This window comes from Dermacentor silvarum, chromosome 1 (assembly GCF_013339745.2).
Source record: "Dermacentor silvarum isolate Dsil-2018 chromosome 1, BIME_Dsil_1.4, whole genome shotgun sequence".
NCBI lineage: Eukaryota > Metazoa > Arthropoda > Arachnida > Ixodida > Ixodidae > Dermacentor > Dermacentor silvarum.
Window position 1 is genome coordinate 42,492,441 of NC_051154.1, and position 17,896 is coordinate 42,510,336.

Genomic DNA, 17,896 nt, shown 5'->3' on the forward strand with positions numbered 1-17,896 from the left:
GACACACTGCGCTATCGGACGTTAAGGAGGAGGACTATGCTTTAGTTTTCTAAGCAGTTCGCGTTTTTTCTCGTGAGGCGGTGATTTTTTGAACGCTTCAAAGTTTCGCGATCGTCGACGTAGAAAGCAAAAATGGCAGCCTCTAAGAGCGGCGCGCGCGCTTCGGAAGATCGCAAATCTCGGGATTCTGCTGTGTCTGCGGCCAGTTTTATCGATGGATCGAGCAGCAGTGAGTCCGAGGATGCTGCCTTTTCGTCGGCATTTGACTCTTCAGAGCGACGACAATGCAAACCAGCCCGGAACATCGGCGGCCTCAGCCTGGCACACCCAACTGTAGTGCTTGCAGTTAAATTTTTGTAGCGGAATACCTGTTAATATGAAAAATAGATTTTTTCGGAGATACAGTTAAACCTGGATATAACTAAATTGACGACTTCCCGAAAAACTTCGTTATATGCAGGTTCGGTATGAAAATTCGAAAAAGAAACGCTTACCGTATTTACTCGATTCTAACGCACCCTCGATTGTAACGCGCACACGTTTTCCGCTTTCATCGAAGCACTCATCCTTGGAATGTCACACCAGGTACTGGATGCGTGGACGCGTGTCGTTTCGCACAAGCGCGAGGCATCGGAAACGATGAGCGAGCGTCACGATGGCGTCGTATAGTGTTACAGTAGAACCCCGCTGTTACGTTCTTGGGTGCTGCTTTTTCCCGGCTGTTACGTCGTTTTCGGCCGGTCCCGGCACAGCTCCCATCGAACCCAGTGCATTGGTAACCTCGCTGTTGCGTCGCAACTGTGGGACCGTTCTCGCATCATACGTTGCGAACTGCCACCCCGCGCCGGCCCGAGTGGCCATTTTGACTTTTCATGTCGCTTGGCTTGGTGACTTGACGATGGCATTGGACGCCTAAAGTGCCGGGGGGCGACAACTATGACGTATTTTCGGTTTCCGCCAGCAAAAGTATGGCACTTGAGATCTGTATTTGCTATCTAAAGATGGTGTCCATGACACGTTGTGGCCCTAAAATTGGTTTTGGCTCATAGATGTTCCGTGTAAAGTCCAAGGGCGATAACGCAGTCGCCACGCGCCGTGTGCTGTATGTGCGAGTGAAAACATGCAAGGGGAGCCGACGACCGCGTCTAAATCTCCCACGCGCAAGAAAGAAAAGCAGGGAGGCAGCGCGCCTTCTTCCATTGCACTGGAGGCACCGGTGAGGGGGTGAGGGATAGCGGGCGGCGTTGTACTGTACTCTTGCATCAACTGCGTACTGCGTGCGGGCCGTATGTTGAAAGCGATCTGCTTAGGGGCAGAGTCTAGGCAGTGTAGGTGCGTCGGCAGCTCGTAGCTTTGTGCGTGCTGTGTGTTCTCGGTGCTCAGTTTGCGTTGAAGCGATATACAACAGCACGAAGGTCACTTTGCTCGCTTCTGCAGCGGCGCTTCCACACGTCGCCAGCGTTTGACAGCACGTGTCCGCGCTCATCGAGTGTGATGTGTCACAGCGTCTGCCAGCGCGTCGGCAACATCAACTGGAAAAGGACAGTGCTGGCTTGGCGGGCTAGGCCAGCTGCAGCAAGCGGCAGGATCAGGTTTGAATGAAGGGAGGGAAAGGTCACGCCCACAGCGGCAAGATTGCCGGGTCGAGGGATGCAGGCCCGCCTCGCACACGCTCGTACGCCCGCACACGTGCGCTCGCTTCGCATTTTGTCGCGGCGGAGAAGGTGCTTCCGGTTGCTGCTCGTGCAAAAATCACAAAATTTTGGGCGAAATCTCTAGGTTGTCGGCGGGGAAAATTTGTTATTTGAAGGGGGTCTCCCGCTGCCACTTCGTTATGTAGAGGTCTCAAATACATGTGCTTCTATGGAGTAACGGCGGGGAATAGGAAAACTTCTTTATATCCAGGAATTCGTTATATGGAGGTTTGTTATAAGCAGGTTTAACTGTAGTTCCTATTAGATGGCAATACATTTAGCATATCAAAATTTTTTTATTCGAAGTAGATACAAGCACGTCTTTAGAAACTTTGTTCAATTTTATCCTACAACCTTGATTTTGGCAATCTTTATCTTTTTTATTACATATATCTTGTTCATAAAACTTTTATGCGTGAAAAGTGCATTCATTCTGCTTTTTGTTTATGTATTATACAAAATATTGAGTGCAGTAGTGTCTTCACAAAAAAAGATGTGCCGTAACCTAAAAAAAACACCTATTTTCCCCACGTAGGGAAAGAGTTAAGAATGTCATCATCATGAAGATGGGTGTCACAAACTCTCAACTTGTCGAACAGTTACTTGTGAAGGTGACGAAATGTGCCATCTTGCACCGCATAGAAATCCAGGTAGCGTGGCGCTTTACACGTCCTGTAACCACTCGTGCAGCCAGGCACAACACGCTGACATACCGTATTTACTCGTGTAATGAACTCACCCCCCCCCCCCCTTTTCCAATCAAGGAGTGTATTTTTTTTTTTCCCTCGCACAATGATCACACCCTGAACTTGCTGCCGTGAAGTATGAGAGACATAGTACCATTCGGCATCTGGCGGGTACGATTGTATCGGACGTAGAACCGCACCGTGTGTCTTCTACTTTAATGTGATAGCAATCATATGGACACTTCAGGCGCATTTTTGCCGTCAGCACCAACGTTTGCAGATTAATCTCCCGCCGTCACGGCGCTGGGGGGAGGGGTGGGAGGCGCAGCAGCTACGCATTGCGCGGCTGAGCGCGCCCTATCTTGAAAGTGATCTGCGTCCGGGGCAGAGTCTAGGTGCGACGGCGGCTTATACCTTTGTGCATGCTCCGGTATCGCCACTCAGTTTGCGTTAAAGCGATACACAGCACAAAAGTCACTTTGCTCGCTGTTGCTGCCGCACTTGCTCATGCCAGCATTTTGACAGCGAGTGTCCACGGTCACCGAGTGTGATGTGTTTATGTTTGCCTGTGCATGCTGACACCATGCTTGTTAATCGACATAGTTAGCGAATGTTTGCAAGTTTACATGACCGATAAAACTACTATCATCACTTCGTATAGCTGTCTGTGCAAATGCTATCGATGGTTCGCATTTCGAGCGAAACTGCAACTTTTTAAGAGGTGACATAAAAAAAAAAAAAAAAGCTCAAAATTTACCCCATATGACAAACAGCACCCCCCAAGCTTGTGCACATTTTTTGGGGAAAAAAGTGCATTCATTAGGAGAGTAAATAATGTATATTGCGTTGGTGTAGAGAAAGCGCGACATTTTACAGACTGCTGAACCTGAATGTGGCACCAGTTCATGCAGACTGGCAAGCAAGAAGTGGACTTGGGTGGAGCCTGCTGCGACAGCAGTGCCATAAATGTCGCTGACAGTAGCGACGCCGCACAACATCGCTCAGTTTAACAATTGACTTTGGTTCTATAAACTTTAGGACAAACCGAGTTTGTAGGCGATCTAGCAGCAAAAGAGGGAACTTGCCAGAACGTCAAAACGGATTGGACCTGCCCGATCTGTTACTGGCACTTGCAAAGAGTGCCCAAGCACGTGGATGAGACGAGCTCGTCCTTAGCTCTTATTGCAAAAAATAAGGCTCATCCATGGCACTTAAAGGGCTAAATTAAATTGAGTTCATGTTCTCTTGAACATGAAGTGCCATATCATCCTGTTTGGCATATGTTGGGCTTTCAATGCCAAAGTAACGCGAACTTAAAACAAAGCTAGCAGCACTTTCCACATTACCAGGCATATGCTTACTGTGGCAGCCACATTTCTTGTGTCTCTGTTAAAAGTATTTCCCCAAACTTGTAAGAGTTGTTTTTCTGCTGCAATGAGCTGCTATCGACTCTCTAACCATAAAGTAGCATGTTTGTCTAAGCATAACATGAATATTGTATTACACCCCCCTGTATCACAACCGTGTCGGTTTCGTTTTTGAATGGAACTAAAAACAATGCCAGATCTCTGACCCCTTGGTGGACAGCTGGTAAACGTGGTGCCACAAACTGTTCACAGCTACAGGACACCATGCCACACAAGACGAAGTGCATAGGCGTCCTGTGCACCAGCATCGGCTAAGAAGAGGCTTCAGCGTATCAAACCATCTCTAGTACTGTAAAACCAGTTCTTCCTTGCTGCCTCATTGAAAATTCCTTCTCATTTCACATGCAATATAAGGTTGGTTGAGAGTAGCCCCCATGGATGAAGAGCAGAAAGATATCTAAGTGTGAAGCAACAGCACAAGCTCAATAACAGCTTGAATCTTAGAATGAATGGTGTATGAAGGAAAAGGAATAAAATGCAATGCTTTGCAACATAGAGTTGGCTGTCACAGTGGCCTTCATGGAAAAGGAATACTACTTGTGAGATTGGGATCATCAAGCTTGCTGTCCCCACTTCTGTGCATACCCACAGCTCAATGCATTTTCGTACTTATCCTAGGTACAGACATCTTTAGTGCCACATTGAAGTCTAAATGCAATGCTTTGCAACATAGAGTTGGCTGTCACAGTGGCCTTCAAGAGCAAATGAAGACATGTTCTAACCTTTGTTTGCCATTTTAAATCTTTAATGTATGCAGTAGACTTCATTTTATACATAAACATGCACGATTGTGGTGGGGTCTAGACCTCTAGTTTATAAAATGAGGAGACGGATGGCTGCCGCCACCCGCCACAATGTGAGCTGCTGCAAGCCACGAGTCAACAACATACACAAATATTTGGTTGACACATTTATATTTTTGTTGACAGTGCCAAAATTCAGTGCAATTGTGCTTCATTCCATTTTCACTGAAAGTGTAATCAACCCCATTCATATGTGAAAGGCTTTAAGAAAATGCAATAATAATCAAGCCATGGCACCAGTTCTCTAAAGCAGTGTCTTTTGGCTTAATACTCATCTCAGCTCCTTTCACCGAGGTCTTCTGTTAAATACAATCCAAACCCTCGGTGGCACTTCACCTCGGTGCAGTAAAATTTAAACTATGCGATGAGCCCAGTTGTGAAGAGACATGCACAACAGTGTATCATAGAAGCTGCTAAAGTAAGAAAGTTTAGGAGGTGACATCTCCCCTGACATGCAGAGACAACACTCCATCTTAGATGCCAGCATAAGATGTGCACTCGGGAGAGGCTTTACTCAGAGAAAGGGCCCCATGCTGAGCATTACACATGTGGGCATATTATCACCCACTGCCATTTTGGGTGACACTACCTAGCTAAGTCAATGTAACGAAGCCGAAGAACCAAGCCAAATGCACTGTGCAACTCCAGTAGCAGATACTGTAAGAATTATTATCAACACATCATTCATGACTGCCTTACATCCTCGAAAGTGTAGCAAGAACAAACAGGCTTTTAAAGGTTTTTCAACCCAAAACATGCACTTAAATGAGCACAGAACCGCATTGCATTAAGGAATGAAAAGCAGGTATATGATGCGTTTTTGGGAGAAGCCTCTCTTGCTTTCTTGACCTGTCACTGACTATGTAGTAATAGAGGAAACTTGCGTTAATTTGTCCCTGACAGGACTAACAAAATTGGTCGAAATAAACAAGAGGCAGAAAAAACACCAAAACAGACTGCTGACTCATTTGCCCACATTTTGGCATGTCCCCGAATCAGACGTGCATCCACTTTTTATAGGTTCAAAGTAGAAAACTACCATAAACTTGACATTAGGGCTGCTTCTTTCTGGGGTTTTACGTGCCAAAACCAGTTCTGATTATGAGGCACGCCATAATGGAGGGCTCCGGATTAATTTTGACCATCTGGGGTTCTTTAACGTGCACTACAACGCAAGCACACTGGCGTTTTTGCACTTCGCTTCCATCGAAATGCAGCTGCCGCGGCCGGGATTCGATCCCGTGACCTCGTGCTCAGCAGCGCAACGCCTTAGCTAACTGAGCCACCACGGCGGGTAATTGATATTAGAGCAAACGCACCCATATTCTTAGCATGAAAAATGCAGCACACCTCCATTTGTGGCAATAAAAAAAAGACGAAACCAGAAAAATTTACCTTCAAAGAATAAAAATTTCCCTGACGTCCATCGTCATCATTCTTGGACAGCACTTTATTGCCGTCTATGAAGAACCACAACATGTCATCCTTGGTGCGGTCCATAGCGCATTTGATATTCTGCATTTATCAAATGACTACACGACAATTGCAAACGGGATGCTGGCCCATGCTTAGACTAGCCACTTCGCTAGTTCGCCCTGCAACTGTTTGCCCTCCCACTGTACTTTGACAGTGGAAGTCAAGAAGTCAATCGTTTATTAATAGAATGTCATGATCACTGTTTTATCTGCAACATATTCCAATGTATCTGTGGAGATATAAAAATGCAGTCAGTCAAGAGCATGCTTAATCTGACTTGAAAATACTTGGTGCCATTGAGCTTGTTTCAGCACTGTCACCAAGGTTACTATCCCTGAATGCCAGCAGGATCAATCTTGGCACATCAACATTCTATTCCAGAGCTTAAAAATTAAATTATGGGGTGTTAAGTGCCAAAACCACCATCTGATTATGAGGCACGCCGTAGTGGGGGACTCCAGAAATTTTGACCACCTGGGGTTCTTTAACATGCACCTAATCTAAGTACACGGGTGTCTTCGCATTTCGCCCCCATCGAAAAATGGCCGCCATGGCCGGGATTCGATCCTGCGACCTCGTGCTCAGCAGCCCAACACCATAGCCACTGAGCAACCACGGTGGGTTACTCCAGAGCTTGTGCTCATTGTTCATACACACCAACTGCTTGTTTTCAGTTTTTAAAGGGCCCCTCACCAGGCCACATAGCAAATTTTGGTTATAAGCTGGAAGTTGTTATGTGCCCTCTTGTGAGCATTCTACGGCAATACTTTTTCAAATAGGTTTATTATTCGCCGAGATAGAACTATTTCACTGCCGCAAACCCATGATTTCAGGAGGTGAGCGTCCTCGCCAAAAGGCCACTCTCTCCACTTGCCCCGTCTAGCCTCCACAAGCAAAATTCCTTTCCTGCATTCTCCAATACCGGACCTGGAGGATCGCGTGGTGCATACGACACGAGCCCCGCCTTCTTTCCCTCTTCTTTGCTGCGTCGTACACTCCAGCTGACGTCGTACACTCCAGTTGACTCTCCAGCTGGGAGTGCGGGGCCCGCGAGGAGAAGGGCGAACGGCGTTTGGTATGAAATTTAAGCTCTTTCTGCGGCGTGTAATACTTAGCAGACACGATCGTTAGCGTGCATTTTACGCACTGCGCTTGTCTGCTCAAAATGGCCAGACCTGGTGAGGGGCCCTTTAAACCATTCAAATCAAAGATTTAGCATATCTCAGAGAAGTGATATGTCCAAGTCATTTCAGAACACCTTTTGGAGCTGCTGAAAGCTCACTATTGAGCAGCAAAGCAAGCTTTTAGAGCTAATAACAGGCAAATATTTTCGCTAATATTTAAAGCATATACAGTCAAATCTCGATAATTTGAACTCTTAAAGTTCGAATTATCGAGGTTCGCCGCCGGTACAGCCGGCTCGGCGCAGATTAGCTTGCTCCTTGAAGTTTCGTTTTCTGCCGTTATCAGGAAGAGAGCGTTTGTCGGCGTGGGTGCCGCACCGCCGGTCCAGCTGGCCCGGCGCCAGCTTAGGCCGCTCACTGAAGTTTCGTTTTCTGCTGTTATCGGGAAGCGAGCGTTTGCCGGCATGGGCAGTTCGTTAGGCCGGACTGGGCCTCCGCCGCTGCATTAAGGGGTCTCTCCTAAGCTTTTGCTCTATGGCGGTGTCTGAGCAATGCCAGTCAGAGGCGCCGCCGCGTTATTTGGCGCACTACTGAGAGCATTGTCGGTCCGCGGTATGTTCGATCAACCGTCGCAAATGCTTTCGCGTTCGAATTACCGAGCGTTTTCACCCATTGAAATACACATAACTTTGACGGGACCACAGCATCAGTTCGAATAAACCGGCAGTTCTAATTAACGAGATTTGACTGTACAATCAAACTTCACTTTAATGAAGTCGCATCCAACAAAAAAATACCTTCATTACATCCAAAATTCATTATTATCATATATTCAAATTCTTTACATGTTGGTATAAGCGAGGAAAATTTTACATTTACTTCAATATATTCGATAATGCATTATATATCTGCGATATTGATTTAACTGCACTGCTATGTTCCCATGTTCCTTAACAGCGAAAACACCTGGAATAAGGGTGTTGCACCCCTAGCGAAAAATAAATTTTTATCATTATCATCAACATCCTTTATACAACATTGCAGGCCATGTTGGTACAGCTGACCTTGATATAATGAACACAGATATAACGGACACGGATATAACAAATTAACTGATATAACGAAGTAAATATAAAATTTGGTTGGTCATGGTTTATTTCAAGGCAGTATTCTCCTGAAATAAAAATGTGGCATCGGACAGTATCGGTTACAGCAAAGCAAATGCCTAAAATATATATTCTGGTAGCAAAAATGTCAACTACAGACATTGATCAATTTTTCAAATGCCTGATTTTTAGTACCGCCACTCTTTGAACTCTGCCGCCGCTGTGTGACCTCCTTCGCCTCTTGCGCAGGACTCTGCGGGAACCAGTTTTGCGCCTGTTTTTCTGCACAATGATTGGTCTCCCTGCTGTTGCCCTTGCATTCGATTCTTTTTCTTTTTCTTTGGCGACATTTTTCTCCTTAGCTCGGTTCAGCGAACGTTGCCCGCTGAGTTTCCTGCGGTGATGAGCTAGTGCTATGCCGTGCTCTAGTGCATATAACTGCAGCAAGAAGCCTGAAGCTGGTTATACAGTTTTTATGATACCCCAAGGAAAGCATGATGGCTTGCGCAAGAAGCAGTGGCTGCACAACACTGGCCAAAAGAACTTTGTTCCGACTAAGAACAGCGTTCTTTGCGAGGTAACACATCTTTCTTATTGCTCGTATCGAAGCATCCCCAAATGCTGCATTTTTAAAATTTTTTCGGCCTGCTCATCACTATTTTTGCTGCGACAATTTGCACGGTGCATAAAAATAGGGTTGTCCTCAGTATGCTGAATATTCTGCTGGGACTCCATCACCTCGCACGTCATCAACTGTTATTCACTCAGAAATGCTTTCCGCTGTGAATAATTATGTGCAAAGATACAGCCTCTCGATCGCACTTCTCGGGATTGTTACGAACCATTGCCGGTTTTACTGAAAATCGAAATAGCAGTTTGTAGAGGAGCTATTCTTTCCAGCTTACTTCGATGTGTGCGGGTTCACTTATATAGATACAATGAATGCAGGACCTGAAAAAAATTAATGGCAAGCATACCCGTGGTACTGCTGGTGATGAGCGCTAGCTAGTCCACATTGCGTTTTTTTCAGCTCTTGAGCTTGCTTTGAATTGGGCTACCACGCATGCATAAGTAGGGGGTGATTATTTGGTTTTCTCCCGGATACAGGCAATGTGCAAGGAGTATTCACATGATCGCGCACGCCTGCTCACACTGAAATTGCTCAACCATCCTGTTCAGTTTAGAGACCACAGCGTGAAACAACTTCCACATTGAGAAGGAAAACACATGGACAGACAGTGCACTTGCGACTAATTCATTATAAGAAGGCACGCTAAATATACCTGCGGTGCACGTGCGCACACAGGCAAGAAAAAAAAAAAAAAAATTCAAGGGGCACTTAGTTATTCTCATGTCAATAAATGTGAAAGCACTGCAACTACTGTGCAATGCTTATTCTCTTTCAGTTGTCTTAATTTACCTTCGCCTTAACGAACACCAAAGGTTGTGGGTTCGAATGTCTTAATTAACTCTACCCTAATAACCTGTGCCTTAATAACCTTAACCTTAATTAACGCAAAAGGTTGTGGGTTCGACTCCCACCAATGGTCGTGGTTTCGAGTGCCGCAATGACTTCTATCTTAATTAAACCTGCTTTAATTACCTTTGCCTTAATTCAATCTGCCTTAATTCTTGTCATTAACTGCCTAGTTTGGCTCACTTGACTTTTTGGACCATCGTGGTCATGCCAACATTGACAACATCGGATTTTCTGTCTCATGAGCCATATATAATGGTTTCGCATTAAAAAGTCAAACACAGAGGGATGTGCCACAAGCAATACTAGATTACGTGCCCAAAGTAAAGCACCTTATCAAGTGGCAGAAAAACTGTTTGAAGTATAGAACTCGCCTCAAAGATCTGTTTACATCAGTATGCCCCATTCATACGGCTTTAAGAAGAAACCAACCCTCATAAACGTTATCTTCAACATTCTAGATGCTATTATCACGATTTTTCGAAATATTTCGATTTTGACACCACTGAGGCGCGCAACTGGCTCAAAATCACACACCTTCATGGAATGCTTCGGCCCGTCCGCGGGAGCCAAGGAGAAAGAGCGTGCCGTACGCAGCGAGCGCCGCCGGCGCACAAGAAGAATCGAGGAGGAAAGCGCATGGGGAGGAGAGTGTCATTACTTTCAAATTATCAAAGGGCTTTAACGCAATTACTGTGGTAGCGTCACCTGCCCCTAGTACCAATGTATAACGGCAAAATCCGAAATTTTGAGCACTGCACAGTGTTTCAGGCATGAGTCACACATGCCCTCTCGCAAATATGGCAGCCATGAGCAAAGCTACAGCCATGTCGACTAGCACAAAACCGCAACTATGGTTGCAAGGCTCCTGACAAAGTGGCGCTAGTTAGGTCTAGTGGCCAAAACAGTGCGGCGACAATGTAGCTGGTTTCAAGTCGCCGCAGAAAGCATGCTGCCAATATGTTCCCACTCGTAGACTTTTATCAGCAATCAAGTGCGAGATTAGACAGATGGACTAGACTGATGACCGTAGTAGTGGAGTACGAATCCATGTGCGGTCCCCTCTGTGCCAGAAAGGTCTGTCAGCGGCATGCACATTGTGGCCAGTTGCTCGACTTCATTGGACTCTCGTTGATGCAATTCTGCGTAATATGTCTTTTGTTTCTTTCCCAGCCAATGTCTTACACGAGCAATGTATTTTGGATAATACGATTTTCAGATTATATGTTTTATTTTCTCGTTCCCGTTAAGATCGTATCAACGTGATTCCACTGTAGTGAGCTAGAACACAGTTTCTGCAGTCGACAAGCTAACGTGGTGATCCCGCACGACAACATTGATCGCACGGTTGCGTATTCGCAGCAGTGCAATGCCCATGTATTCAATATGCCTTGCATTGGCATGGAAACAATAAATTACAAAAAACAACGGCAAGTTCTCGACGGATTATCAAAATTCGCAGGAGACCCCTTGCTGGCCCGTCAATTGGAGGCACCCTGCTTGCGTTTCTTTTGCACAGACCTGATAGGAAATTTTTTTTCTGCCGATATCTGTGTATGCTTATAACAAATATTGGATATAACGAAGTTATTTTTATGTGTGATGAGACTTCGCTATAAGAAGGTTGGACTGTATCAAGTAGATTGATCTTGATGGGGTTAGATATGCCAAATGGTCCCAATTTGTACCAGTTGGAAATCACTTAATGAGTAATCTCACGAGACAACAAAATAGTTGATAACAATACCATAACTATATTGTACATCCTTAAATAAAAGCTCTTTGAAGATCAATGGAGTGAAGCATTTAATTATTAATGAAGTTAAACATCTGCCATGAAAATTTCATTTGTCTGGAACCTGTTGCACCACTTGGGTCACTCAAATTTTGCTTACATATCCTGACAGAGCTTACCGTAAAATCCCGAGCATTTTTTGACTGGGTCATTAGCTTTTTTGAGTGGGTTATTTGACTGGATCACTAGTCATGTAGCAAATTGGATCTTTTGGTGCAGCTATCGCATCACTGCATCTTAAGTGGTTAAATATGAGGTTGAATAATGCTTAATTAAGTTAAAATCTGCTTTATCTTTGGCTGCTGCTAACTTCAAGTCACCCTACAACATACAAATGGCAGTTCCTAGTCAGGATGCTTATCAAAAGGCCTGAAAGAACAATAAAGGTACCTTTTGGTTACCAAATGAAATTCATTTTGTATCTAGTCAGGCTGCTTATCAAAAGGCCTGAAAGAACAAAAAAGGTACCTTTTGGTTACCAAATGAAATTCATTTTGTTCAATACTTTGTCCATGCAATGCGTCCTACACGTCCCAACCTTTGTACCAAATCGGGGCGTTATCTGTTGGCACGTGTTATAAACTGAACTGATTTAAAGGCATATCTGGTGTTCAATACAAGCAATCACTTTGATACACCCCAATTCAATACAAGCATGACACGCAAAAATACAAGCTTACATATAGAAAATTTTACATATACAAAAAAAAAAAGTTCAAGAACATTTGCATGTCAATACAAGCCAAACTCGCATAACTCTGAATAAAACTACATGTAGAAAAGAAAGCCTTGCCTTTGTGCAACAACAGTAGGATAAAAACCTCCACAGTCCAATAGTGATTCTGCAAGAACATGAGTCATTGCAGTGTCATCTGTGTACTTGTAGTAGCCACCAAATTCATGATCTGAAAACAGAAGTTATGGGGAGATTAGATCCATGTTCCCACAACAAGGAAAATGTACATGCATTTGACCATATAAAAATCGCCTGCTTATTGGTGGCATGCTCCACTGCACTACAGTGCAGCACTTATGTGATGCCACTTTGCAAACAAAATGGAACTGCCTCGACACTGCTGTGAACTTAAAGACATCCATAGAAAAGTTATGGGCCTAATTTAACGCTAAGAAAATAGCACTTCAATGATAAAAAGCAAGGACATGTTTACCTTTCGACCTCAGGTGGAATAGGTATCCTTATTCTAAAGGCCTTGTGCACTTATCTACTGAACAGCCCATACAGAACTGCATTTCAAGCCAGAATGACCTATTCCATCTACAGTAGTGGTCCAGCCAGATTAGGACTTGGAGCAATGTTTGCAGCAAGAAAAAATCTGTTCTGGAGCAGTTTAGGAGAAGCCACACCAGCCATTTGGAGCAGATAAATTTGCCTTTTTGAAACACTTGGAGCAGTACAGCAGTAACATGCAGCTATTTGGTGCAGTTTAATTTTTTATTACTGCACTATCAGTAAAGAAAGACACGAGGCCAACAGTCAACCGAGAACAACAGAGTTTGTTTTCCCACAGATATGTTGCAAACAAGCATTTGTGTAGGTAAAAAACTTTTGTGAATTACATGAAATTTTGTAGGTTGTAGGTAGTGAGAATAAAGCTAAGCAGCCAGGCATAAGACAAAAAAGTGACGGCAAATATCTTCTGTGCATTCCAAATGAAAGATGTGCTTTGATATTCTTTACTGCAATAGACAAAATGTGTATTGTTGACAATAACAATGCTCGCAGCTATGACATACGAGAGCAATGTGCACCTATAATTTGCTTCTGGAATGAGATGATGCTGTACGGTATGTAGCAAAGGCGGCTATGCTGGCTGTGAACAATGTTAGTACTACCATCCTGTACAGTACCATACGGTTGCTGCTAATAGATACAAGTGCTTTTGGCACCTAACTGTAACTTTAGTCGCCGACATCCAACAAAGCATTGCTGACTTGACTTGGCCTAACAGCTTAGGCAGCATGCTTGTAACGAAAATTAATCGCTATGTGATACGGGCCATAAACCGTCATGGAAAGGTTGCCTCTATGTCCGTACTGGCGACCAGCTGGCAACTATCACGACCGTACGCATTTAAATTGTGTTCATGAATGCATGAATCAGCATATCTAACACAATCTGCATGCCTTCCGGTGGTTAATTGGTTCTATTTTCGTATATGCTATTGTGTTTTCCATACAAACTGCTTATGTCGTCGTTCGCTCTGTCAGCGTCGCGTATGAGAACTGTTTCGATCTGTGTTGTAGACACGAATGAACCTTGTACTGACACAGACCGAGCACTGTGCATGGCACGAACTTCCATCAGGTGTTTCCCTAATACAGTATAGACCACTTATAACATAACCGCTTATAGTGCAGGACTGGATATCGTACGGTCTTTTCAGACTCCCGTTAATTTTGCCATAGTACTCCATGTATACGCATACTGCTTACAGTGCAGCCGCGCGAGACGAAACACCGGTTATAATGCGGCTTCCGCGGGAAAATCTCGCCGACAAGGGCGGTAGTGAGCACACTTCTCAACGAGGTGCGCCCACCCATGGGAGAGGAGATCAACGAGGGCGATGTGGAGGAGGAGCATGAGCCGTGTAGCACGAGTCCAAGGACGATAAAATCGTCACCGCACGCCTTCATGGAGAGCGAACGCGACTTCCATCGTGCGAAAGGCCGTGGGGGTATGGGAGGGAGGGAGGGGGGGCGACGCTGTGCTGCGGCACCAGATGCGTATCTTGCAACCGAGCGCAAGGGGAACTGGCGACGCAATCTCCCACGCGAAAGGAGCAAAGCGGGAAAGCAGCACGGGGAGGGAAGGAGGGGGGGGGGGGTGGCTTCTACTCTGCCAACAAATGCGTTCACACCTGTGCCGGCTGTCGGTGTTGTCACGCACACCGTATCTTGAAAGCGATCTCCACACGGCTCTGACCTTTGTATGCGCTTCGCTCGCCGCGGCGGCCGCGTTTCCCCACGCCCGCGTTTTGACAGTGGTTGTCTGCGGTCATCGAGTCTATTCACGTTTGCTTGTGCGCGTTGACACCACGCTTGTTAATTCAGTTAGTAAGCGAATGTGTCAAGTTTATGCAGCTGATAAATCTACCATCCGTACTCCTTATAGCTCTCTACTAATTTGCTATCGCAATTGATGCTTCGCCTTTCGGGTGAAACTGAGACCTTTTTTTAATTATTACTTTGTCTGCTTCATGCGAAGATCGTGGGTACTTAGAGATTAACCTTTCAACGTTTGTAAATTTAAACGGATGCAAAACTCCCAGTCGCACGCTTCAATTCTCGGATACGCGCGGCTGCTTGGTCTACATGTTTTGCATACGTGCAGGGCTTGAAAATAGTTTTGGTTATAGTGCGGTACCGCTTATAGTGCAGATATTCACGACTCCGGTGACTTACGTTATAAGCGGTCTACACTGTATATGAAAAATAGAATACCGTATTTTCTGGTGTATAAATCGCAGAAAAACTGCATCTTAGAGAACGGTGAGACTCTTATACGTTTCTTGCAAAAAAACTGCCGTCAAAATCGTATTGAATGTTATGGCCACGCAAAGCACGCTGGATTGACCTCAGCTGGCAGTTGCTACGGGTTCTATGCATGCTATGGAGATACAGAGGTTCTTCTCGTGATCGAGTTGCGTAGCACTGTGCAAGAAGGACAGAGCAGCAACGCAAGCGGTGACGGGCCAACTGCGAGTCAACTGACGCCGAAGTCGTTGCATCTGCAGATAACTTTCAAGATACAGCGTGTGCCGCTGCACAAACTACGCAGTTGCTACCAGAGTACAAGCCTCCCCCTCTCTCCCACTCTGTCTTCCTGCTTTCCTCTGTTGTGCGCGATTCGGCTCACCGTCGCACGCTTTCACTCGCACAAACAGCATACGGCACATGGCGACGATGTCGTCGCCCTTGCACTTTATTCAGAACATCGCAGCGGCCATGACGGCAGAAATGCGCTCGAGTGTCCATATCATTGCTATCGCAATTATGTAGGAACGGCACCCACATGCTTGCACGTGACCCACGTTCATGAAATGAAAAGTCACTGTCATTTTTTAAAATCGCTTACCGAATGAACAGGTGCGCCTTATACGCCAGGGCGACTTGTATACATTTTTTTTTCCGGAAAAACTGCCGTTATGAAGGGGGGTACGACTTATACAAAGGTGCGAGCTATAGACTAGTAAATATGGTAGTAGATAACCGATTCGCGAAATAAATTATTTGAATATTCACTATTCAATTCAAATTTGTATATTTGAGTATTTGCACACCCCTACTGAAAACGTTCCATTGTCGTGTAGGCAAGCAAAAATTTGGGGTGTATGAATACAGTGGAATCTCCACGATAAGATTCTGCATAATACATATTTTGTGATAATGTTTCTTTTTCTTTTCCCGATATGGTTTGGTTGGATAACACGATTTTCCGGATGATAAACTTCCTTTTCCGGTTCTCGTGAATATTGTATCAACGGAATTCCACTGCACTCAAATATCATCGAATCGAATAGTGAACGTTGGAATAATTCTATTTGCAAATCGAATATATACTTTTCAGAACATTGAATATATTCGGCATACAGACCCGCGCAATGCCACATGTCACATGCACCACAGAGTCCCTCATGCTCGATGCTGCCCAAGCGAGCATTTCACTTCGTTTTCAATGCAAATGGAGCACCGAGCGTGCCACGAACGGGGCGCCCCGGTTGACGCGGTAGCGGACTTTGTCACTGTGAGCGCTTCCCAACTCGGCCCGATGTGGGGATCGCAAACACAGCGCTCGAACAGCGCAATTCACAGAACGGTGCCACATTGGCTGGAGCCGCCTCTGTTGGTACAAGGTGCGTCCGGGTCGACAGGACTGATAGAAATGATAACACGACGCGGACAGACGAACAGTAACAATAGCAGCACGTATTTCCTAAAATGCGAAAGAATGTGCGTAGATTGGACCGATTAGTCGCCGATGGGCACGCAGATCGTGTCGAACTTCACGTCACTTTCACAGCCGTCGATCACTGATGAGCCACTCATATACTAACGACAAGCATTCTGCGATGCCTTGCGACGCATTACCACATTGGCCAGAGGCGAATTTTCATTACGGCCACACTGCCTAGGCTATTAGCCCTAATCGGCGATGCTTCATCAGGCGTTGGCGGCTAAAGTTACGGTTTGGCGACGAATTGACACAGAGCTATTAACAGCAGCCGCAAAGTATACTCGCAAAGACAACATACCGTCTCGCAATTAAACGAAAGCAAGAGATGGCAAATTAACGAGGAGGAAGAGGTTCGTTATAAGCAGGTTTATCTGTACTTTGACAAGTGGGGTAGCAAATCATGCCAAACTTGACAATCAAATGACGCGGACGGCACCTGCTCTTTACTGTTGGCGCCGGCTACATGCAGAGCAGTGATTCAGTTTAAATTTTCCCACTCTGGTGATTTCTGATTTTTTACAGATCTTTTTGCAAACTAATGCACACGTGTTGTAGTGAAAAGGGCCTTGGCTGTCACCCTCGAGAAAAAAGCACGCCGCTAGTGATTATGCCTCACTATCATCATATTTTTGCGATTGGTTTTGCTTTACTTGTAAAATCCCGGCGAGGGGCGCTGCCAGTGTTACTACGCATTTATCGAAAGTTGATCTCATGGCAGTGGCGTCCCACGCGACTGCACCGCGAGAAAAGCATCCTACTCGGAAATAAGCTGCACCCACGCTTGAATTTTGCGATGAGGACTCGAAATAAAGAGTCTTAAGATGACAGTAAACCAGATTCAAGGTCTGATGCAAACAATGTTTTGAGTCAGCCCGGGACATCCACAGCTGTTCATCTGCGAGTTTCGTTTACGGCCTTGAGCAGTCTCCTTCCTCCTGTGAGCTTATCTGCCGATCTTTATCTGCAGATAATCTGCAACACAGATTATCTGCAGGGTGCATACTTTGCTTGGTCAGGATATGCTGTCACCCGCAGCAAAGAAAATTCGCTGCCGGTGGCACCTTGTGAAGCGTAGTACACCTACACTTCACAAAAACCAGGAACTGCTTCACCACAAGGCACGAGTGATAAAACAGTTCCTGGTCTTAGTTTTTATTCTGTATCTGAAAAAAGGTGGTGTACTGAGCATTTATTTTTTCAGACACTATTCCTGGGTGATTTATCTTATTCTGAATTTCTTTTAATATTAATGCTTTTGTAGATATGTTTTTTTTTTTTACTGTTTTTATCAACTGGCCACCAAAATGGTGCTTTTTAAAATTTTTGTGTTACC

At 45.1% G+C, this 17,896-nt stretch overlaps 1 protein-coding gene across 9 annotated transcripts in view; it reads right to left on the reverse strand.

The window, feature by feature from the left end:
• The window catches only part of LOC119461611 (ADP-ribosylhydrolase ARH3-like), an 80,117-nt gene that overhangs the window by 26,604 nt on the left and 35,617 nt on the right, over window positions 1-17,896 (reverse strand). For all 9 annotated transcript variants that reach the window (XM_049667078.1, XM_049667088.1, XM_049667081.1 and 6 more), the window contains one exon: window positions 12,382-12,493. In XM_049667078.1, coding sequence (XP_049523035.1) covers window positions 12,382-12,493 — 112 coding nt within the window. The remainder of the gene's footprint in view (window positions 1-12,381; window positions 12,494-17,896) is intronic.